Source organism: Quercus lobata, chromosome 1, assembly GCF_001633185.2.
Source record: "Quercus lobata isolate SW786 chromosome 1, ValleyOak3.0 Primary Assembly, whole genome shotgun sequence".
NCBI classification, from domain to species: domain Eukaryota; kingdom Viridiplantae; phylum Streptophyta; class Magnoliopsida; order Fagales; family Fagaceae; genus Quercus; species Quercus lobata.
In genome coordinates, this window is record NC_044904.1 from 34,526,053 (window position 1) to 34,551,617 (window position 25,565).

Below are 25,565 nucleotides of genomic sequence, written 5' to 3' on the forward strand. Positions count from 1 at the left end.
CATATTAATTTACAACATATCCAACATTTCAAACTTTATTTTTATTTTTACCATTTTATTTAAATATTCTTTTTTTACTATTTCTCTCTCTCTCTCTCTCTCTTCCTCTTTCTCTCTCTTCCTTAAAGTAACCAACAACCACAACAACAACAACACCACTATAGCACCACCACCCTACCAACACCACACCAGAACCATGCCACCGTGGAACAACACAACAACCCAAACAATAAGCTTTACTTCCCAAACAAATACCATTATATTATTTCACCCCCATTATTTTAATCTCAAATTTCACCCCTAAAAATCTATTACTGTTCAATAGATAAAAATAAAAAAGAAATATTTAAATAGATGTATGATATATGGTTAAAATGAGTGTGTAATATAAATAAAATAACTTTTTGGAGATTTTTAACCCAAAAAAAAAAACGTTTGGAGATTCAAAATGCATTTGTTATTTATTTTTTATTTATTTTTTATTTTTTTTTTATTTTTTAGGTGGAAATGTTCTAAGTTTGTATGAATACGTAGGATCCCAAAGTAATATTCCGGACAAAGTGTTTCAATGATTTCTTCTCTTATATTAGCAATTTATTTTAAAATATTCATAATATCAACATCTATTCTATATCAATATTCTATACCTATCAAAGAGCATGAATGTTGAACATCTGTTTTCTTGAGCATCTTATGAAATGATAATTTTTTCCTCACATTATTATTATTTTATTTAGGATATCTTCACATCATTGTTGAGTGTTTTTCTTAATTTGGTAGATTTTGCGTAAATTTTCCATTATAATTTAATTTTATTTATTTGTCCTTGATAAGCAATCAATTAAAGGTAGACTCCAAACAAGCTGGTTTTTATAATTTTTTTTTTTTTGGATTGAGAAAATAGTAAGTTTAGTACAACAAAATTTTTCACAATTTTGCCACAAGTTTGTTACGTGACAACTTATGAGTAGTGGAAATAAAATAGTGAGTTCATGTAGATCCATAATTTCATTGCTCACGAATCACCACATAGGAAAATTATGACAAAGTTGTGAAAAAATTGGCAGCGCTAGACTTACTCGAGAGAAAAAGCTATGTTAGTAACCGCTATAATAGAAAAAGCAATGCCAATAACAAAATATTTTTCACAATTTGTTTCGCAACTTTTTATGGTGGTAAGTTTTGATTAAAACATTATTTTTATATGAGTCTGCCACTAGCCCAATTCTCATTATGCACCAATCACTTAAATTAAATTCGTATCCTCCCTAACTTAGAGATAGAAAAATTCCTATACAGAAAAAAGAGAGTGATGGTGTTTAGAATTGCAGCAACCCAGCTAGTACCTGTGGATATGATGGGTAAAACCATATAAGTAAAGCCTAGTATGGAATTCTCCAAAAATTAAATATAGAGCACATAGTTGACACATAAGTTTTATTAAAACTTGAATTAGGGAAAAAAAAAAATCCTCTTTAATTTTCCTTACAAAATACAAAAGTCAAAAGATACTTTTTCTGTTTTTCCATCATTTTAGTGGAAAAATATGTTTTGAAAATTCAAAATCTAAAAGTTTCTCCCCCAGAAATACCCCGCCGCCCCAAAAAAAAATGTTAAAAAAGAGAGAAAATTATTTTAACTGTTTTCCACAATTCAATGCATGATCCGATGACCGTTTTGTTTTCTTCTGTTGATGCATGGCTTGACTTTGATGCCCCCATTGAAGTGGTTAATTTCTTTGACTGACTTCAAATAGTATTAGGAATTTAGGACCCAACTATCCTAATAATTTGTGTGGAATTAAAATACTAGTAGGACCAACTTCTAGATGGCTTTTACTATTGGATTTGCACACCAGACTAATTGAGTTGTTGTGACTTGAATCTTGATAGTTGTGAGGAAGACAGAGCTATTTTAGTGTATTCCAGATTTGGGTTTTATTGGAGTTCTATGCCATTTTTGTAATTTTCGGTTTAGTAGTGAAATTTTCTAGTAGACTTCACTTGAATCATGTAACTACATTATAATTGAATACGCTCACAGGCCACAGCAAACTGGTAACAAAGTTTATGCTACCTCAACAAACTCATATTAGAGTAATGTGTTATTTGTTTGGATTTTGGGTATTTTAGTTTTGGTTTTGGGTTCTTAGTTCAAGTAGTAGATGATGGTCTATTTGGATGTGTAGTTATCTCATATCTGTTTATTTCGGTGATGACAACAAACATTTTATTAGTAATGAAATTTGAGATAGAAAAATTTGATGGGAAGAATGATTTTAATTTTATGGCATGGAAAAAAATGTGCCTTCTTAGTGCGATAGGGATTTTCGAAAGCATTACAAAGTCAATGATGTTTTGTCAACAATGCCATTAAACGAGGAAAAAGAAAGATTTGACCATACATGAAGAATATACACAATTTGGATGAAAGAAGGAGAACTCTTATTTTACCATAATTCATAGACTTGTTACACAAGTAACACAACTATAACGCAAGTACGAATCGTAATTGAGTTGGAGTCGAATTACTTGATTTAGACGGGTCATTATTTTTATACCCATGAATTGATGGGTTGGCATGAATTCAATTAACCCACTAATCCTCTCTTGTTTTTCTCCCTTAATAAACATTAAAAATAGATTAATGGATTGATTTGTTACATAAAAATTAATAAACATCAAATATCCTAATCAATAGGTGGTTTATCATAATCTATCTATATATATATATATAATAATAGGTAAAGCAGAGAGAAAATCCAATTAAATTTCAAATTGAAATTCAATTGGAGTCCAATTTTGCGCCACGTGTCTCATCTAATATAAATTTTAGAATTTTGTGCCAAGTGAGTTAATTTAGTATAAAAATTGAATTTCAATTAAAATTTAATTTTGCATCATGTGTTTCATCTAATCTAAATTTTAAAATTTTTGTGCTAAATTAGTTAATTTAGTGTAGAAAACGAAAAGTCCAATATAATAAACCATAAAAAAACATAATCATAAAACTAAAAAAAATTCAAATTTATAAGTCATCTATATATATATATATATATATATATTAATAGGTAAAATTTAGAGAAAGTTGAATTAGAATATGAAATTATAATCCAATTTTGCACATGTCTAAATTTATATGAGGACTACACCATAATTATCTACTTAAGCATGTGCCATGTATCTACTTAAGTTTTTTAATCTTTGTGTCAATTGAGTTAATGAGTGCAAAATACTAAAAATCTAATATTAATGAACTATAATTTTTTCTAAAAAAAATAATTATATATACTTAATAAAAATCACCAAATGTTTCTAAAAAAAATAAATAAAATAAAAATCACTAGACATTCTATCTTATAAAAAATTAGAAAAAAAATAATCATAAGTAGTACTAAAATTTAGATAAGAATTTTAATATGGGACTAATTATATTTACTTTAAAAAATAATTTGACTAATTATCTATATTTTATGATAAAAATTGTGTTTAATTTTAAATGTATCTATACGTATGCATTAATGCATGTGTTACATGTTTTTTTTTAATAATAATTTGACTAATTATTTATATTTTTATAATTAAAATTTTGTTTAATTTTATATACATCCATGCGTTTGCATGGAGTTACATGCTAGTTTTATTATATTTCACAATCATTCAAGCCAAATAACTTGAACAAAGTACATTATCAAAAAAAAAAAAAAAATCCAACTAAAAAGATAACAATATCCTAAATAAATAATCACAAAAACATAAAGATAAATAAATTGTATCATTAATTTATTTTTTATGTGAAGTAATGCTACAATCACAAATTATTTTACAACATTTTACAAACTATTGATGTGGTTAGCTTTTTATTGTTTTTTATTTAGGCCCACCATTAATAATTTATATTATCATCACTTATCTGATAAAAATTAACAAAAATCTTATAAAATATGTGTCTACATTCAAAATTGGTTGCACTTCAAAATTATTTTAGGGTTTGTATAGTTCTTGTATATGTCTTATGATTGTACGATAATAAAAAAAAAAAAAAAAAATTAATACTCAATTGATACATTTTGGTGTTTCGAACAGAGACATCCAAAATTCAAATATCTTATTATCCAACTATCATATTATTAAAACAAACAAAAATTGTTTATCATAAAATTAATACAATTTACTATCATTCAATTAACTCCAATAATTATGACTAAAATATAAAGATAGTCCTAAAAGAGAAGTGATACATATACAACATTCTCACAACGAATCGCATGTGGTAAATTGTTATTAGTTTTAATTTAAATCCACATCTTAAATTACTTTTTTGTTCATCTATAACATCTAGTAACAACCTGCCGTTTAAGATTTTTTTGTGAAAGTGTTGTAAACATTTTATGGACAAAGTATTTCTTGTCCTAAAATATCCATGAAAAATAAACTTTTGCTAATTAACTCTTTATAAAATTTATAGCAAAACCGTGTTTTAACTTTTGACCCATTGGGTAAATAGGTCGAATCCATACTCAACACGTTTTACAAGCCTTGTTTTGGGTTAGTTTTTGCAAGAGTAAGAAACTCCTTAATCCATACTTTTTTTCTTCCTTTCCTTAGAGTTTGAGCTGGTTAGAGTCAATTTTGTCTGATCTATATAAATATATATAGCTCATAGTTGTTTTAATCCGAATTTAACTATTTTTGAATTATCCATAATTCTTACAATCGCTTTAGCTTATGTTTGGTTGGGATGAAAAGGGAAATGATGAAAAATAAGAGAACGAAGAGGGAGGGGAAAATATGATTTAGGGTTGTGTTGGTTAGAGTGAAAAATGAAAGAAAAGAAAATTATGTAAATGAAGTTTTCCACCCAAGCCCACAATAATTTTTTTCCTCTTCAAATTGAGGAGAAAATAAGAGATAAAATGGCAATGAGAATAAAATCACAAAATTAATTACCCTTATTTTTCATCCTTTTGCATTTTATAATAAAAGCGTAATAATAATTTACTTTTTATTCTATCACTTTTCTACTTTTCCAAATTTTCCATCTTCCTAACCACAAAACAGAGCATAAGATTGCAAGAAACTAAGACGGAAAAACTTGTCAATGGTGGGAAATTTGTTTAAGCAAGCATGGAAGGAGCAGTATACTTTACCCATACAACCATCTTAGACAACATATGTAAAACAGATTGGACTGGATACGAAGCATGCATATAGACTATAGTACATGCCACCCTTCTTTGTTATAAAATGTCTGACAAATATTGAGGTGAAGCTATCATGCTGTTCATGTACCATTATTTTAATTGAAGCACCTTTAATTCGGAGCCACACAATTGGAATATTTCTTTTCATGTCATTTAGAGATGCTCCTTCCTTTGTGTAGTACCTAAGCTTAGAACTCATGCCTTTAATCTTTTATTTAAAAAAGAAGGAGAAGAAGAAGAACTTATGCTTCTAATCTTTCTTTTGTTAAAAAAAAGAAGAAGAAGAACTTATGCCTTCTAACTAATATAAATTGAATAATACTTCTTTTTCCACCAAAAAAAAAAAAAAATTTGTCGTATAGTTAAGGTTCATCAAATAATTGTTTGCCAAACTAATAAAGAAAGCCAAAACCATTTGTCAATATGCGTGTTCTTAAAAATATCAGCCATTGTTTTGTTTTTATATGTCACAAAAAAAAAAAAAAAGAAAAAAAAAAGAAAAGAAAAAAAAGGCATCAATCTTCCATTTATGTGCTATAGAAGAAAGGTATTGCACTTCTACACGTATCATGGGCTCTGCGTTGTCTATGCATTGGTGGTGTCCACTGCCCACAACAGTACAATCCACCTACTGGTGGGGATAGATAATAAGCACGGTAATATGTAGAGTAAAAGGGCCTGTATAAGACACAATTTGTTCGGTAACATTATGAAAAGTAGTTTTTTAACAGTGAATTTATGCAAAAGTGGTTATCTAGGATTCATAATTTACCATTTTAATAAGTTGTTAAAAAAGTTATAAAAAGTCGAGTGATGTTAGGAAGACACTCTTTCTATACTTAAATCCACCTTGTGCTTATGTGTCACATATTGATTGAATTTTAGTTTTTCAAATACATGTAATGGACTCGTATAAAAATGTTAAAATTCAATTACGAGTTAATATATAAGTAAAGTATGGATTTGGGTGTAAGAATGTGTGTTTCTCGCATTACTCATAGGTATCCATAACAAAGATATAACTATGAATAGTGATGTCCATTTTATATGAAATTATGAGTATATTTTTAGGGAGAGTTTTTTATTATTGGATTAAGAGACCACTTAATTTAAGTACCTAAACTCATGGTCTGTTTGGATATTATTTATTGTTGAAAATTGAAAACTAAAAATACTATAGTAAAATAATTTTAAATGTGTGAATAGTATTATGAGACCCAATTTTAATGAAAATTTTACTGAAATCTATATTTGTGAATCTTGTGAACAATCTATAGAACTCACTGTTTAAATCGCAAATACTTAAAAACGTTTTCGTCCAAACTAAACACTCAGAATACTTTACCAATTATTTCTGCGAATTTCAAAGCACCAATGAACTTCAATTTTTTAAAACTGGATTCGATCCTAGACAAATCTTTTTTTACAAGTTTAGTCCATTCATGCCCACACATATTAATTTTTTTTCTCCAAAAAAAAAAAAAAAAAAAAAACAATATGCAGAGTACAGGTACATAGTCCTTTTTGGCAAGGTTTTCTAATCACGATTCACGAGGTTCGAGCGATTAAATTAAATTAAATTATCTAATTATGTTTATGGCAAGTTGGAAATTTCGATAGGGTGTTAAAATTTAATCCCAATTATATCCTTTCTATAAAGAGGATATTCCGTATGTGGATTCCACGACGACGCACGATCCACCGTACATCATTGATCACACAACTTGTGCACCGTCAGATTGAAAAGGCATTTAGTTTTCGTTCAAAATCAAATTACATCTGAGGTCAAAAAAAAAAAAGCAAATTACATCTGGAATGTGATCAATATGGTGTGGGACCCAGAGTTAACTCTGACGTCAATTTACCGACGTGGCGAAACGCGATTGGGCATAACACTTGCGAACCGGTAGCTTCCGCGAAACACTCAAGCATGCACTTTGAATCGCTCTCGCTGTACGCTTAATAGTCCTTGGCTTCTTCAAAACCAAAGGAAAAAGCAAAATAGAGATTTCTGACTTCTTGGATTCTCTCTCTCGCTCTCTCTTTCTCAGAGTGAAACTCTGAGCTTAGGAGAAGAAAAAAACAAAATAAATAAATAAATAAGTAAAAGTCTGGCTGAGCTCTACGGATCTGGTAATTATGATTTTTTTGTTTTTGTTTTTGTTTCTTTTTATGCAATCGCTAACTTTCATTATTCCGATTTGTTCATTTTCTAGTTTCTCGGATTTTCTCTGCTCTGTTTGGTTGCCGAGAAAATTCATTTTTAAGAATTTTGCACTCTATATGATTTGATTGCGCAATATATATTTGTTTGTAACTTGAGGTTTTTAAAAGTCCGAACAATAATAATAAAAAAGTAAGATCCAGTTTTTTTTTTTTTTTGTATTTTTTTTTTCCTAGTGATCTATTAGAGAGTTAGGGTTTAAATGTTTTCATATCTATGGAATTTTCATAATGAGATAGTTTTTAATTTTTTGGTAGTTCATATTGAGATAGTGATATTCTGTGCTCTGATTTGGAAAATTTTTCAGGTGAAAGTCGAAAAATTTTCGAATTTTTCTTCGTTTTCCTGAGTGGTAGAGAGTGAATATGGGAAAAGGAGCGCAAAACTATGGGAAAAAGGACAGCTTTGATAAGAGATCTTCGAACCCAGAAATATTCCCTGCGTGGGCTAAAGATGTTCATGAATGTGAGGAGAAGTTCCAAGTGAAACGCGAGTTTGGGTTGTCGAAGGAAGATGTTGAGAAGCGGCGACAGATCTATGGATATAATGAATTGGAACATCACGAAGGTACATCCATTTTTAAATTGATATTGGATCAGTTAAATGATACTCTAGTGAGAATTCTGTTAGCTGCGGCTGTTGTATCGTTTGTGTTGGCTTGGTATGATGGTGAGGAAGGTGGGGAGATGGAGATTACGGCGTTTGTGGAGCCACTTGTGATATTCTTGATATTGATTGTGAATGCCATAGTGGGAATTTGGCAAGAAACCAATGCAGAGAAGGCATTGGAAGCTTTGAAAGAGATTCAATCGGAGCATGCCATGGTGTTAAGGGATGGAAAACGGGTTTCTAATTTGCCCGCGAAGGAACTTGTCCCGGGTGATATAGTGGAGTTGAGGATTGGTGATAAGGTGCCAGCAGACATGCGGGTTATTGGCTTGGTAAGCTCAACGTTTAGGGTTGAGCAGGGGTCATTGACAGGAGAGAGTGAAGCAGTGAGTAAGACTGTCAAGGCTGTTGCGGAGGATTCTGATATTCAAGGGAAGAAATGTATGGTTTTTGCTGGGACGACTGTGGTGAATGGGAATTGTTTTTGCTTGGTTACTCAGATAGGTATGGATACGGAGATAGGGAAGGTGCATTCGCAGATTCAAGAAGCATCACAGAGTGAGGAAGATACGCCATTGAAGAAGAAGTTGAATGAGTTTGGGGAGGCTCTAACAGCAATAATTGGAGTGGTTTGTATCTTGGTTTGGCTTATCAATGTGAAGTACTTTCTCACTTGGGAATATGTTGATGGCTGGCCGAGAAATTTTAAGTTCTCATTTGAGAAGTGTACATATTACTTTGAGATTGCAGTGGCATTGGCTGTTGCTGCCATCCCGGAAGGTTTGCCAGCAGTTATCACAACATGCTTGGCACTAGGAACACGAAAGATGGCTCAAAAGAATGCACTTGTGAGGAAGTTGCCTAGTGTTGAGACTTTAGGTTGTACAACTGTGATTTGTTCGGATAAAACTGGCACTTTGACTACCAATCAGATGGCGGCAGCGAAGCTTGTGGCTATGGGTTCTAGTGCTGATTCACTCCGACTATTTGATGTTGAGGGAACCACTTATGATCCTTGTGATGGAAAAATACGGGGTTGGCCGGTTGGTAGAATGGATGCAAACCTTCAAATGATTGCAAAGATTGCTGCTCTATGCAATGATGCAGGTGTTGAACGATCTGGAAATCATTATGTTTCGATTGGAATACCCACTGAGGCAGCATTGAAGGTAAACTGAGAGCTTTAATTGCTTTTTTTTACATTATATCAGAAAACAGGGACTTCTATGTTTTATGGAGTGGAATATTTTATAAGCTCAATAAGGCATAGAGCTTACATGAAGCAAGGGCAAAAACCAGATACTAACATCCAAACTTTTTTGCTGCTCCAAACCTGTATAATACTGGTTAAAATATATTTGTTAGAATTCAATTCTTTTGCACAACACGAGCACCTTTATTTAGGTTGACTGCACTGCATGCTCTAGCTATTCTTTTTGTTTGTCATCTATATCACACACCACAATTGCACTTCTCAAAATTACGGTGCACCCAACATAGGCAGTGCCTATCCAAAGTTTCTGAAGATGTTTAGGTGATATGGATTCCTTATTTATGCAGTTTCTTTGTCATTTCAGGTGCTGGCTGAGAAAATGGGACATCCTGCAAGCTCTGATTCTGGTTCATCTTCAAGTCATACAAATGAACTACGTATGTACTGGATTTATGAATTATTTATTGTCTCATTTCTCTTATTGGTTGGTAACATGCTTCTTTAATCTGTTTCTTCATGGAAGGTTGTTCTCAATTATGGAATCAAATGGAGAAGCGGATTGCAACTCTAGAGTTTGACCGTGATCGTAAGTCCATGAGTGTTATTGTGAATTCCCTCTCGGGGAAGAAAACAATGCTAGTAAAGGTATATTCCCTATGTCCTTTCAAAGGTTTGGTTGTATTTGAAGTTTTTCCCCTTTAGTTTGTAATAGGCTCTATGGCCTTTTTGCAAGGTTGATTATGGAAATGTGCCACATGGGTCCAGCCCTAGCAGCTAAAGAATATTATACTTCAATTGTGATTTCATCTGTTGCAGCCTTAAATTTCAATAAACCAAGAAAGCAACAGAGTGAATTAATATGATTCATTTTTTATAAATAGGTTTAACATATATAAATGTTGTCAAATATTTTCTTCTTTCCACTATGTCATTCTATACCTTAAAAATCATATGAATATTCAATAATGGTCAACTAAATAAATTAAAAATTTTCTAGAAGAGAGGTAGTATTGCACAAAAACTTTGTGGTAGCTTTATTTACTTGGCTTTTTAAAAAATGTGTGCGTGTGTATATATATATCCTATCTATTGGATGTCTTAAATTTTTTAATTTGAGACAGATTACAAATCTAGGTTCAATCACATCTAACTCAACTAACAACTAATGCTTTGTTTTAAACTTGAGCTTTGTCTGCACTTGCTGTTATACTTGTTTGTATGAAAATCATTTCTGGAGTTGATGCTAATGCAAGTTATTAATGGCATAGGACTAATTGGAGAGTTTACTTAGTGCTTGTGATGGGTTTAACTTTAGCAGGATTTGTGGGTCTGGGATTAGAGTTGTAGAAGAAAGGGTCACAGTTCAAAATTGGTTTAATCCAAGGTTGTCAATACCGTACCGGAGGCCATACCGGTTTGGCCACCGGTACGGTATATTTCGGATACCGGTCAATACCGGTGTACCGTTTCGGGTTTACCGCTATTTTATATATTTAATATATATATATATATATACACACACACATACACACATACATACACAAAATCTCTATTTACCATAAAACAATACCTCAAAAATTCATGTTTATGATAAAACATTACTTCAATTAAGAACAAATAATTCATTGTTAGAAACTTTAACATCAACTAAAAAAAAAACACATACATAAAATTGTTCATTACACACAAAGAAAACAAATAAACACAAATTATATAGGATTGTTCATTACACATAAAGAAAACAAATAAACACAAATTACACAAGATCTACTCCCATCCTTCAAAAGGATTTACATCAGGACCATAATACACATGAGTATTAGCATCTGTCAACACAACATCATTTTCACCATCTTCCTCATCAAGAACAACAACATCATCATCATCATCATTATCATCTTCTAAAGTCATTGTTGCTAGTGGTTCTTCAATGCTATCCCAATTCACATCTTCCTCACTTAGTAACAAAAATTCAGATTCCTCAGCTACCCAATCCTCCATTAAATCAATATTATCAAGGCTTATAGGATCCAAGTAATCCTTTGTCCTTCTAATGTTCCTACCAAAATCAATATCATACATTGGTGACATTTTCTAATCATTCAAAATAAAAATTGAATATATTTAAAAACATACCTTTCTCGTAACAACAAATTATACCGAACATACACCAAGTCATTCAAATGTTTATGCTCAAGCCTATTTCTCCTCTTGGAATGGACAAACTCAAATGTGCTCCAAGCTCTTTCACAACCAGTTGCACTACAACACTGACTTAGCACTCGAATTGCAAACTTTTGTAATTCCAGAGTGTCATTTCCAAATTGCTCCCACCAAGCAACTTCCAAAAATAAAAGAAATTATTAATTTAGTACAAAGCAAATAACAAACTTTCAAATGAAATGTGTATATATATATATATATATGTATAGATACGTATAGCATACCTGGACTTAGTTTTTCACGTTGGCGGATTGCCATAGGCATTCCAAAGTCACCTAAAGACTTTTTGTATGATTCAATTTGAGAACTAAGAATATCTTGCTCATCAGGATCAGAAACCAGCCTTGTAATGGTACTAAGTAGGCCTTTTGTAACATCTTTTTGCTTCTTAAATGACGGCCTAAAGAAGATTCCAGGGTTAAGATAACAACCTGCTGCTTGCAATGGACTATGGAGTTGTTTATCCCATCTAGCATCAATGACACTAGTAAATGGTATATATGCAGAAATTTTATTCTTCAACCTTGCTTTTATATTCTCCTTTGCTTTATCCATTGCCTCATACAAGTATCCCATTGATGGTTTTTCATCCCCATCTACAAGACGTAATACTCTAACCAAAGGCTCACTAATCTTCACTATTTGTTGACATTGTAACCAAAACTCTCTATCTTCCAAAACAATTGCAGCCACCTCCTTTCCCATGACATCCCTAGCATATCGAGATTCGACCCATTGATCACAGGCTATGAAGCACGGGTGCGTTTCGGGACTGCGGGTGCGGGTGCGGGTGCGGGACTCGGCAATTTTTGAAAAAGTAGGGTGCGGGTGCGGCGGGACTCGGCGATTAAAAAATTATTAAAAATATTTTTATTTATATTTTCTATATATTTTTACTATTAAAATATTCTTAAAAAACACATTAATATACTTGATTCACAAAACAAAGAAAGAATAAGGCAAGAAACGCATCTGAGGCCAGAATTTCGGCCTCTCCGGCGATTTTCACGGCCGATTTCGGCCTGTTTCGGCCGATTCCGGCCTGTTTCGGCCGTATCGGTCGCCGGCCGATATGGCCGATACGGCCGATACGGACCGATTCGGCCCGATTTCGGCCGCGTCGGCCCGAGTCGGGATCCGCCACGTGGCGCGACGCGGCACGACGCGGGACGGACGCGCGGTCTGCGGCGTCCCTCCCGCGTCGCCGCGTCGGACGCGGGTGCGCTGGCCTGGGAGCCGCGTCCGTGCATCCTTGATCACAGGTAAACATTTGCCTAAGTTCTTTCTTGAACTTAGTCAAGCATTGAAGACTTAAAAACTCAGTTGCAAACCTTGTGATGGCTGGACGAATCAAATCCCTACCATTAGTGAAGTCGCTTCTCATCAAAGCTAAAATCTTGCCATGGTTGTATATGAATTTGGTAATCTTTTGAGCCTTTTGAATGGTTTCATAAATGATAGGAAAATATCTTTTATCAGAAAAATTTTCCAACATTAAATCAATGCAATGGGCTGCACAAGGAGACCAATAGAATGTCCCATATTTCTACATTAGCTTCTTTCCTGCAGACTTGTAAGAAGCATCATTATCTGTAATGAACTGCACAACGTTCTCAGGCCCAACTTCTTGAACAACTTTATCAAACAACTTAAACAATGTATCTGCATCCTTTGTTAGGCCTGACACATCAAGGGATTTAAGAAACATGGTACCTCTAGGACAATACACTAAAAAATTAATGATTGGAGCTCTCTTTTGATTTGTCCACCCATCTGACATAATTGAACACCCATAAACTTTCCAATCATTTTTCACATCTAAGAGATAATCATTCATTTCACCCACATGTTTTTGTAATAAAGGCCCTCTCAAGTCATGATAAGAAGGTCCCTTAAAACCAGGCCCAATAGCTGCTACACTATCTAAAGTTTCTTGATAATACACAGAGTGAGTGGCATGGAAAGGTATATTAGCATGGTACCACTATCTTGCAAAATTCATTCTTGCCTTCTTAACCATTTGCTTTGAGGCCAAAGAAGACCTTATGGATGGTTGAGAACCAGGTTTTGTTCTTGGAGCAAAATAGGATTTCATGTTCGACTTTTCTCCAACTTTTTCTTTCCCCTTAGTGTTACAATTACTAACTGATGAATGACTCTTTGAACCCCCTCTCTCATTATCATTATTACCTTCATCATGATGATGATCATCCTCCTCCTCCTCCTCTACATCATAGGGATTTGCAATTTCTCTATTCATTCTTCTTTTTTTCTGTTTATTTTTCTTTAAATCTTCAATCAATTGTTTCATTTGCCATTTTACATCTTCAGATACTTTTTTACATGCTTCAACATCACCCGGAATCCCAGCTAAATGATACTTGAGCCTAGTAATTCCTCCCCCCCTTATCATTTTACAACAAAAAGTACATTGGATGTTATTTCTTGCATCCGGCACAGCACGGCCATAAGCCCATGCTGGATCCTCGGACCTTACAGCCGGGCCAGATGCTACACTTGACTGATTTTCAGTCATAATTTACACTGCATATATACCATCAATTATTTGTTAATAACTCTAGTTACCTTTTTATTAATAGTCATACTAAGTTGTAAATTACTAACCCAATATTTGAAGCTAACCAAAATCAAGAATGAAACAACAATATATATCAATTCAGGAACACAGAACCAATTCAGGAACACAGAACCAAAATCAAGTTTTTATTTATCATATTCCACATAAAGTATAATTCCACACATAAAAAAATTAAGACAAAACGTTACCTGAGAGTGGCCGAGAGAGTGAGAGACGGAGCAGCGGTGACTGAGAAACAGAGAGCGGAGCTGCCGAGTGTGAGAGAAAGATTGGCCTTAAACTACTACGGCAGAGAGAACAGAGCAGCTGAGAGAGAGCGTGAGAGAGAGAAAGAAAGAAAGAGGGCTGTGGCTCGCTGACTGAGAAACAGAGAGCGGAGCTGCCGAGTGTGAGAGAAAGATTGGCCTTAAACTACTACAGCAGGGAGAACGGAGCAGCTGAGAGAGAGCGTGAGAGAGAGAACGGAGCAGCTGAGAGAGAGCGTGAGAGAGAGAAAGAAAGAAAGTCAGAATTAGAAACTTAGGGTTTTAGAATTAGGATTTAATAAAATTACAATTTTGCCCTTGATAAAGTCAGAATTAACAAAACAGCTTTTTAAACGTTTCGGTCCGGTATTCAAATACCGGCCAGTACGGCCGGTATTGGCCGGTACGAGGCCAGTACGAAACGTAGGGGTTAACCGTACCGGATCACCGGTTGGTACGGTATATTCCGGCCGGTACGGCCGGTACTTTACGGTATCGACAACACTGGTTTAATCTATTTTATTGAGAAAGTACATGAGTTTTAAGGGTTTGAATAGAGGAAGTGCTTGACTTGGGATTGTAAGAAAGAAGGAAAGAGAGATTTACTGTGTTCAGGGACCCCAAAGGGAGAGAGAGAGAGAGAGAGAGAGAGAGAGAGGTGGAGAAAAGAACACACGAAGGTTGCAGTGATATCCAGCTTTAAAGGATATATGTAATTAAATTTGTATTCGATTGTAGCAGACAAAGATGCTTCAGTGCCCTCTGGTGAATTTTAAAGGGGAGGATGAACCTCATTAAAGGAATTTGAGATATATTTGTAATTATTACAACTGGGAGTTGGAGAGATTAGATAACTAATGGACTTATTATACTACCTTTTGCTGGAAGTACTGATCATATGAGATGGCTTCCAAATAGCATGGGTAAGTTTAGTTTTTGATTGAATTAAAATAATTTGATAGTTGGGGGAGGGGGAGGGGGGATTGGAGCCATGGACGTCTTTGTTGGAAACACTAGGAAGTGCAAGTTGAGCTACATGGCTCTTGGAAAAGTTTTCAATATTTTTTACTAGTGTTTAAGAGGTGCTATCAGCATTCATTTTCTTTGGAAATGTATATGGAGTAGAATAGTCAACTGCATGGTGCCTAAGAAAGTTGGATTTCTAATGGACGTTATATTACTTTTTGCCGGAAGTACTGATTGAACGAAATGGCTTCCAAATAGCATTGGTAAGTTTAGTTTTCAATCTTGTTTCTAGACTGTAGTGTTTAAGAGGTAGTTCCTTCGTCATTTTACTTGGGAATGTATATACAGTGCCTAAGAAAGTTGGATTTTTCTGTATGGACAGATGCATTGGGAAGATATTATAGACAATCTTATGGAGAGGAATTAAGCACTGGTAAATTTGTTATATGTTTTTTTTAATAAGTAAAAAACCTTATTTAAGAAGGAAATTGGGATGACACGGGATGTGTGCAATCCTAATTCAAAAGAATACAAATCATAAAGAAAGAGGGAAAAAAAATCAACAAAAGACATAAAAGGAATGGCATCCTGGGCCTTCAACCAAAAAATTGTGTTTTATGTGCAACGTAAGTGCTGAATCCATGGACCATCTATTACTTCATTGCTCAGTTCTCATGATTGTTGGTCCCATTATTTTTTTTTTGGCTGCTTTTGGGGTGTACTGGTTAATGCTACAGGGGGTGTTAGACATCTACTTATGTTTGAAAGTGTTATATGGGAAGTATAGCAATAGCATCATGTAGATTGTTTGGTGCGAGAAGAACAATATAACATCCGAAGGCATGGAGAGATCAGTCATTGTGATTTACTTATAAAAAAAAGAGAGATCTGTCATTGAGATTAGTTCTAATTTTTTGCATCTTTTTTGAATGTTGCACCATGGTGGGAGGGTTTTCTTGAGTTGATTTCCTGGATCACTTAAACTTATGTGTGTAAATCTTTAGGAAGTCCTTGCACTTGTGCTCTCCTTCGTTAATAAAGCTTTGATTACTTGCTTTAAAAAGAAGAAGAAGTTATTCTGGTGTTTTATGAATTTATCTTTTTTTTTCTTCTGACCTGGTACTATCAAAATCAGTAATTTAAGTTTCAGATGCATCTTTTATCAGTGCTGTCATATTTCTCCTATTCTTCTGCTTTCTTTTGTTGGCTATTTTTAACATCATTGAACAATGTCAGGGTGCTGTGGAAAATGTTTTGGAAAGAAGCTCATTTATCCAGTTGCTTGATGGCTCTATTGTTAAATTGAACCAACATTCAAGGGATCTTATCTTAAAAAGCCTTAATGAAATGTCAACAAGTGCATTGCGCTGTCTGGGTTTTGCATACAAAGATGACCTTTCGGAGTTTGCGACATACAATAGTGGTGATGAAGACCATTCAGCACATCAACTGTTACTCAATCCATCCAGTTATTCTTTAATTGAGAGTAATCTCATTTTTGCTGGCATGGCTGGGTTAAGGGTGAGTTGTCCCTATGTCTATGTTTGGTTGTATGATATTTAAGTTGTCTCTCTTTTCTATTCATTTTTGCTAATAACAATTTCAAAGATTCTTACTAACTCCCTAATTGAATTTCTATTGCAAAAGGATCCTCCTCGGAAAGAGGTTCGTCAAGCAATTGAGGACTGCCGAGCTGCTGGAATCCGTGTTATGGTTATTACAGGAGACAACAAGAATACAGCTGAAGCAATTTGCCGTGAAATAGGTGTTTTTGGATCTCATGATGATATTAGTTCAAGAAGTTTAACAGGAAAAGATTTTATGGAAGTTGCTGATAAGAAAAGTTACCTCAGACAAAGTGGAGGACTTCTGTTCTCTAGGGCTGAACCAAGGCATAAACAGGACATAGTGAAGTTGCTCAAAGAAGATGGTGAAGTGGTTGCAATGACTGGGGATGGAGTGAATGATGCACCTGCTTTGAAATTGGCTGATATTGGGATTGCAATGGGCATCGCTGGGACTGAGGTACTTATGTTTCCTCTTCCCTTTGTTTACTTTGAAGTCAATGTGTCAGATGTTTTCAAGATAAAATCCCTCAATATGTGTTTATAAATGGCTATACTGGGCAAACTGTATTGTTAGGTACTGGTATTTGTTTGTTCATTTATTTAATTGGCTCATTACGGCAAGAGTATGCATGTACATGGCCTTGTGCATGGCTATTCAGTATTAAAACCTACTTATATTCATGCCTTAGGCTTGTGGTGAAGACTCAGTCACTTCCTATGTGCTTCTACATCATAGGTTTAGTAACAAATTTTATTCTGTCGCCTGAAATGTTTGTGATCATTTATATGGCAACAAAGTCTTAGTCCTGAACTTTAGGTTGGCTATGAATCCTCAACATACAAATCGGAGCTGACCACATGTATTCTTCTCTGTCATTCTATCCTATCCAAAATCATAGTCTTTATTACCTCATTAATTAACATATACTTTTTTACTGCTTGCCCTGGTGTTATTTTAGGTCTTCCTCTATCTTTTTTCGTTCCCTTGACTTAAAACCAAATCACTGTTACTCACTTGTGCATTAATTTCTCTCCTTTGCTCATGACTAAGCAATGTCAAGCAACTCGCCCTCATATTAAGGTTTAATAATTATATGTCAGCATTCGTTGCTGATACTATCTTAGTTGAAGATTTTACATCTTTGAGCATGTCTGCTTTTGAAATACTCAAAGTTGCATTATTTTCTTAATATATCCAACTACCCGTTCTTTTCACATATTTATTCCCATGTTTTTTGGCTCACTCCTGCATTGCTTTTCTTGTAGGTCGCAAAAGAGGCCTCTGACATGGTGTTAGCAGATGATAATTTTAGCACTATAGTTGCTGCGGTAGGTGAAGGCAGATCTATTTACAACAATATGAAGGCCTTTATAAGGTTTGGTTCTCCATTTAAGCAAGTTCACAAATATAACAGCCTTTTATTTCTTTTCTTTTTTGGGGGTGGGGGGGGGGGGGTTGGAATATATCAGGCTTGATACTCAGTAAATAACTGGCCAATGAGCTATATAGCTCAACTAACACTTTATTCAACCATAATAATTGGATGGAGGGTGAGAATATGGGTTCAAGACTCACTGGCTAGGATGCACCGACATGGACACGGCGATATGACAATTTTTGAAAAACAAGGACACGACACGGCGTGGACATGGCAATTAAATAATTAATTAAATTATATATTTAGGCATATTTTTAAATATTTTTAGACATAAAATACGTTTATGTCTAGAATTTAAATTATGTAAGAACTACAAATAAGTAAACTAACACCCAAAGTAGTACAATAATACACAAAATGTTTAGAGTACAAACCAAAAGTTTAAATAGGCTACATTCAACATCAAACTAAAAACATAAAAAGAAACCAAGCTTTAAACTTTCAAGATTACCATAGAACAAGAAGTTTAACATCAAGCTAAAAACATAAAAGGATAACAAGTTTTAAACTTTCAAGATCATCATAGAACAACAACATCATCGTCATCAACATAGTCATCATTCTCAACAAGACTTATCTCCATCTCTGGCTCATCTAGTGTGAGATAAGCAACCTAGGTCCTCCAAATGGTTCATTCCAAGTATCTCCACCAATGTCCCACTTCTTAGAGTTTCCTTTAGTGTACTCTTCCCTCCTTGAAAGAAGTTGAAGATTAGAATGAACAAACACTAAATCTTCAGCACGTTTAGGAGTAATTCTATTCCTCTTCATACAATGGATGAAGCCATATGTACTCCAATTCCTCTTAGCACATGATGATGAGCAAGGCTGTCCAAGAAGCTTTAGAGCTAAAGTTTGAAGCATTGGTAACATGGACCCATAACTTGACCGCCAAATTATTGGATCAAAGGTCCACCTATCATCCATGTTATCATCATCATAAGCCGTAATTCCTGAAAACAAACCAAACTCCATAGTAACATTCTTCCTATCATCAAGATCAGGAAAGAATCTTTTGAGGCACTTGTTTCTCTCCACAAAAAGTTCAGCATCCTTATGTGGCGCAACATGGCCTCTGACTCCCTCAATCCATTGATTAGTATAATACCTAGTTAAAAGCAATTAAATAAGTACAACTAATGAGTTTAGTTTATTTGTTTAGAAAATTAGAAATGCCTAAAGAATATAAAAGAAAAGATTAAAGAGATAGAAAAATTACTTTGGATTCAAGGAGTGGGCTAGGCAATGAAGTGGTGTGCAATTTTTAGTCCACCGTTCAATGAGTATAGTGTGTACCACATCATAGAATGGAGAGTCTTGATACTCTTCCTTGCCTTCATGCCGGTATATTTCTTTCTTCACATTTTCTATCATGGAATCCCACATTTCATACACCTTATGGAGAATAGGTGCATCTGTGTTAGCCACTCGAAGCATCTCATAAGTAGGTCTTGTGAATCTCATAATATATGCAACCAATCATTCAAAACATAATCCCTTTGAGCTTTTCCTTCATCATCTTCTCTATATGACATCCATTCCTCACTAATGACCATATTTCAAAGATGCTGTTTTATTTAAAACAATCTTTTAAGCATGATGATTATTGAAGCAAATCGTGTTTCAGCAACAGCAAGTAACTTCAAAGGGGAAAATGAATTAAAAATTGCTAATCTCATAGAATGATTTGTGATGAAAATACAAATGAAAGTTGCCTCAACTGAAACTTGTGCAATCCATTTACATTCATTATATGGAACCTCATTCTGCAAAGAGTTCTTAGGTGCACGTATATTCCTCAAGGCCAAATTGAGGGTATGCACAACACAAGGTGACCAAAATATATGAGGATATTCATCTTCAACAATAGATCCTGCAGCCTTCATAACAGATGCATTATCAGTAATAATTTGGACAACATGAGTATGCCCAACCTCACCAATGACCTTTAGAAACAAGTCAGAAATGAAGTGCTTGTCTTTGTACTCTTTGGTACCATCAATGGATTTGATAAAAAGTGGCCCTTTGATTGATGTCGCCATAAAATTGATAAGTGGCCTTTTTTGTGCCTCTGTTCACCCATCACTTACTATGCTTAAACCCCTTTCTTTCCAAGTGTCTTTAATTGACTTCAACAACTTCTCAATATGTACCCTCTCTTTATGCAACAAAGTTCTTAATTTATTGTAACTCGGAGGAACATAGCCCACTAAATTATTTTTAGCTGCAAATTTGATCATCTCAATCCAATACGGGTTCTTAGTAAAGTGAAAGGGTAAACCAGCAGAATAAAATGTCCTAGCAATAAGAGAATCTAATTGCTCTCGACATTGATTGTTAAAAGCCTTCTCCAAAGGAGAATTCCCAATCCTTTTTTTTTTTTGGGAAAAATGGATTACTTGTAGCTATACTACTCTCAATAGGACTCCTATTTATAGGACCCAAATTAGGACTAGTAGGAGAATCAGATGGTAAAGACACTAGCCTAGGCTTCTTCAATCTATGCGAAGATTCCTCGTACGCATCTTCTAATTTCTGCATTTCATTATGATACTCATCTCCAACCTTACCACATGGTTGTATTCCATAATTAGACAGTTTTAACAAGTGTGCCTTCGCCCTTGAATAAGACCCCTTAAAATTTTTTTCACAATAGTTACATCTGAAAGTAACATTCCCACCACCAGCAGCTGCTTTTTCTAACTTAGTAACATATTTCCATAAAGGAGCAGCAAACTAAGTTGATTTTTCACTTCCCGTATTCATTTTAGTAAAATCACCTACAATATTTAACTTTAATAAATAAATAAACTATATGGCAAAACAAAAGGCTGAGTAAAGGAACAAAACAGTGACAACGTTATATTATATCCCACTCTCACTGCACTGTGACAGTGAGAGTGGGAAAAAAAAAAAAAAAAAAAAAAAAAAAAAAAAAAAAAGAAACAAACAAACAAACGGCGTTATAGACTTATAGTGAGTATTTAACTATTTAAGTAACCCATTCACCCAATCCAAATGGCCAAATATCTGAAAGAAAAAAGAAAAAAAAACACAGAGAAGCTTAAAGAGGTCGGACCTGTTGTCCACGCCGAGAGAGAGAGAGATTGGAAGGGACAGGGCACGGCGTCGATGTCTATGGAGCTCGCCGATCGGCCCGATCTAGCTCCAGTGAGGGACAGAGGGCAGCAGCAGCAGCGGGCAGAGGTCAGAGGGAGGGTGGGTGGGTTGAGTGAGAAGTGAGAACTTCAGAGTTGAGATGTCTAATGACTTCTCAGACTTGTTTTTTTAGGTATATCACAAAATCAATGGTATTGGTGAGTCCATCTGTCAAAATCTGTGATTTTTTTTTTTTTTTTCACTGCTGGCATGTCGGACGTGTCGGAGCCGCGTCGGCGCCGTGTTGGAGAAAAAAAAAAGAGACTGCTCGGACACCGGAGTCCGGCGAATCGTACCGGTTCCGGTGTCCGATATGTGTTGGACACCGACACAATGCAAAAAATGCCATGTCGGTGCAACCCAGCTCACTGGGTGCATTTGTGACTTACCGATAAAAAAAATAAAATCCTAAATGAGTGCTGAACTTGGTGATGTATATTTTTTTATGTCAATACCTTACTACATATCTTGTTGTCTCTAGTGGCTTAGGCCCAGGAGTTGTGTAGGTAAAATATCTTTTATTTTATGCATGTTTATATTGGGGAAGGAGCTGTTGTAAAGTGTTCAGATCCATTAGAGACAAAGCACATAGCTATACTAGCTGACAGATATCTTAATTGATTTGACATTGTTTCACGCACACTGGGGGAGGGGATTGATACTTTAAAATTTTGAACTCTGGCAGTTGCCTTCACGCTGATGTGCCATTACCATGGGGGGAAAAAACACTAATTGTTACCCCTTATAGAGTATTCATTGCCATAGAAATTATAGTGGATGGATTAATCTCTGTTATTAGGAAAGAGTTATGGACATGAGTTCCTAATGTTGTCAGAGTTGTTGCGTTGTTGCATTGTCTGCATTATATATGCAGGGGTTGTTAGCGTTTTGAATTAAGTTTTCATGCACTATACTAAAGTTGGGTCCAACTTAGATTGAATTTGTTCACTTTTGTTTTTTATGGAACTCATTTCTGAAACACGTTATTGTTTTGTCTTCCCTCCCAAAACATAACCGTAGGTACATGATTTCCTCAAATATTGGTGAGGTTGTCTCTATATTTCTGACAGCTGCCTTGGGCATTCCGGAAGGCATGATTCCTGTTCAACTTCTCTGGGTCAATCTTGTGACTGATGGACCCCCAGCAACAGCTTTGGGATTCAATCCTCAAGAGAAAGATATAATGAAGAAGCCCCCAAGAAGAAGTGATGACTCATTGATCAGTGCTTGGATTTTATTCCGCTATCTGGTATTTAAATCATGTGCACTTTTACCAACACAAAACCCAAATATTTCAAATTACTTCTATACCTAATCTTATTCTGAATAGGATTTAATATGGAATAACTTTAATGGATAATTGCATTCCTAACTTGGTACAGGTGATTGGGCTCTATGTTGGGATTGCAACAGTCGGCGTATTTATCATATGGTACACGCATAGCTCATTTTTGGGCATTGACCTGAGCAGAGATGGTCATACTCTTGTCTCCTACTCTCAACTTGCTAACTGGGATCAGTGCTCTTCTTGGGAGAGATTTTCAGTGTCACCCTTCACAGCTGGGGGGCTGCAGTTCAAGTTTGACGATCCATGTGACTACTTCCGATCTGGCAAAATCAAAGCTTCAACTCTCTCCCTCTCCGTATTGGTTGCCATAGAGATGTTCAATTCCCTTAATGCCCTCTCTGAGGATGGGAGTCTACTAACCATGCCTCCATGGGTCAACCCATGGCTCCTTCTGGCCATGTCTATCTCATTTGGCCTTCACTTCTTGATCCTTTATGTGCCATTCCTTGCTCAAGTGTTTGGCATTGTTCCTCTCAGCCTGAACGAATGGCTTCTGGTGCTGGCTGTTGCTCTTCCAGTGATTCTAATTGATGAGATGCTGAAGTTTGTTGGGAGATGTACAAGTGGACTGCGGGCTTCTAGTGGGAGCAAATCTTCAAAGCAAAAGGCTGAGTAAGCGCCCAAGTGAGGAACTAAAATAGAATAGACTTTACTAAGTGTCGTAATTATGTTGGGACTCCAATCCTTCGTCCCACAGCATTTTAGAATGAATGGAGAGGGTTTGGACTCAGTTTAAAAGATTTAATTGAGATTCTTTTGATGGAATTGTATTTAGTTTCTTTAAAGTAGTATTTTCTTAGACAATAATTTAATCTCACCCTATATCTGTAATGCGTAAATTGCTTTGGTTCCTGTTTTAGAAGGTGGTATATGGTGTTTTGGGTGCATGTATCTTCTCTCTCACATGAGGGTGTGTGAGAGGGAAGATGCATGCATTGGAAACATCATGTATTTTCTCCTGTTTTAGGGAGCAATTTTTTCTATTCATATTTTTGCTTCATATTTAATCTGTGCTACAAACTGAAATGTGTTGGACCATAATAAAATCCAATTAGTTGAGCATTCCCATCTAACTCTTCAAAATAAGTCTGCACTTTGCACAAAATTAACCATTTTAATTTTTAAACTCACAATCAGCTCATCACTGTTTAATTTTTAAAACAAATTCTTTCTCGACTAAGAGCATTCCCAAAATTTAGCATTTAGCATCTCAAAAGCTTTATTGATTTTAACACTTTATTTTACAATACACCATACACCCAGTTCAATTTTTTTACCACTTCATTTAAAATAATATAAAATCCTCCACAAAATCTAATAGCAACAGTCTCAGTCACAGCACTACCTGCATCATCCTCCACTGTGGCAATCAAAATCCACCACACGCAAAAAAAAAAAAAAAAAAAAAAAAAAAAAAAAAAGGGACCCAGCCATTACCTTTCTCTTCCAATTCACAAATTAACCATCATCACAATCACAAAATCCAGATCAACAAGAAAGATAGAAAGGCAAACCCATCATGCCGGTGAGCAAAAAAAACACACATACACACACAAACCCACCACGGCAAACCTCCACAAAAGCAAACCCATCATGCTGATCCATTGCACCACGACACACTACAACCCAGACCTGCACCCACGCCGATCACAATTCAAAATCACAAATTTACAACCCACAAAATCAAATCACCCGGCCATCAAGCTCTACCTCCATATCGACGGCAACACTCCGAAGATATTTGGGCTTTGAAGTTCCTGACTGACGAACCTTGAAAGGGAGGAGCTCAAACCGTGAACCCAAGAGAAATAGAAAAGCTATGGGAAAGAGGAGGAAAGTGAGAGGAGAAAAGAAAGAAGGGAAAAATAGAAAACAAATATATGCACAATTATCATTGGAATAAAAAAATAATATTTGTGCTCCAGTAAGGTTGTATTAATACAATCTCACTGTAATAGTATCTCAAAATTTTTAAGATTTCAAATATTTGATAGAGTTGGTTTTTTGGGTATATTGGTGCTAAAATTTAGCATCCTTAATGGGAATGCTCTAAACCAAGCACTGCAAGAGTGGATTGTAGTCAATTGTCATTGCCGCAATAATACCATCATCATCATCCTCTGTAGCAACCTCCGGAAATCAATTATCACCATTGTTGTGGTGGCTAGTAGCATCGTCAAGTCATTTGTCCTCCACTGCAAAGTCAGAAAGAACTCAAGAATTAATTGACCCTGTTGTCACAGTAGCAGCGTCATCATTCTCCAATGCAGTTGCAACATCCCAACTGGTGTGAGGGAGGAAAAAAAATTATTAGGAGTATTTTAATAGAAATATAAAGGGTGAGACAGACGTTACAGATGCAGATTTGATTTGAAAATGGGTAGCTAAAACGAGAATCCTTCCATATAATTTTTGAACAGACTAGATGTGATTATTCGGCCTTTAAAATTTAAGGACATCTTCAGCAGATAAACTTTACTTAACGCCAAGCAGATTTCCCAAGCGCTTAATAGTGCCTCTGGAGAGCTACTGCAGTTGAGTACTCTCATCTAAAGGCATTTTGAATCTTTGATGCAATTTTGATAAACTCCAAGGTGCAGCCATAAAGTGAGAGCACCCAAATCTGAGATTTCAAAGTATAATGCTTATCTTTCCTTTATTTTAATGGACTTTCTTTTGCTTTGATTTAGAACTTACATATCCTTTGTTTACATGATAGAGTCACAGACGGACAATTCAAGATTGATGAATATAACATAAAAATAAAGA

General features: G+C 34.9%; 2 protein-coding genes across 2 annotated transcripts; one reads left to right on the forward strand and one right to left on the reverse strand.

The window, feature by feature from the left end:
• The first annotated feature begins 7,180 nt into the window (after positions 1-7,180).
• LOC115988225 (calcium-transporting ATPase 1, endoplasmic reticulum-type-like) lies at positions 7,181-23,783 on the forward strand. Its single transcript, XM_031111833.1, has 9 exons — positions 7,181-7,336; positions 7,735-9,205; positions 9,614-9,686; positions 9,773-9,894; positions 16,519-16,803; positions 16,930-17,307; positions 18,117-18,226; positions 22,469-22,697; positions 22,831-23,783. The coding sequence occupies exons 2-9, from the start codon at positions 7,793-7,795 to the stop codon at positions 23,410-23,412; spliced, it is 3,192 nt and encodes a 1,063-aa protein (XP_030967693.1). The 5' UTR covers positions 7,181-7,336; positions 7,735-7,792; the 3' UTR covers positions 23,413-23,783.
• LOC115988242 lies at positions 11,336-12,069 on the reverse strand. The gene is made up of 2 exons (XM_031111834.1): positions 11,697-12,069; positions 11,336-11,590 (listed from the first exon to the last, which is right to left on the reverse strand). Exons 1-2 carry the CDS (start codon positions 12,046-12,048, stop codon positions 11,352-11,354), a joined length of 591 nt encoding a protein of 196 aa, XP_030967694.1. The 5' UTR covers positions 12,049-12,069; the 3' UTR covers positions 11,336-11,351.
• Positions 23,784-25,565: the final 1,782 nt, after the last annotated feature.

What these genes read in the sequence shown, in the direction of transcription:
- LOC115988242 (XM_031111834.1), bottom strand. Translation starts at nt 12,048, where the DNA reads ATGGGATACTTGTATGAGGCAATGGATAAAGCAAAGGAGAATATAAAA. An exon ending in ACGTGAAAAACTAAGTCCAG is followed by an intron (nt 11,591 to 11,696) that starts GTATGCTATACG and finishes TATTTTTGGAAG; the next exon opens with TTGCTTGGTGGGAGCAATTT.
- LOC115988225 (XM_031111833.1), top strand. Translation starts at nt 7,793, where the DNA reads ATGGGAAAAGGAGCGCAAAACTATGGGAAAAAGGACAGCTTTGATAAG. An exon ending in CCACTGAGGCAGCATTGAAG is followed by an intron (nt 9,206 to 9,613) that starts GTAAACTGAGAG and finishes TTGTCATTTCAG; the next exon opens with GTGCTGGCTGAGAAAATGGG. An exon ending in CTGGCATGGCTGGGTTAAGG is followed by an intron (nt 16,804 to 16,929) that starts GTGAGTTGTCCC and finishes CTATTGCAAAAG; the next exon opens with GATCCTCCTCGGAAAGAGGT.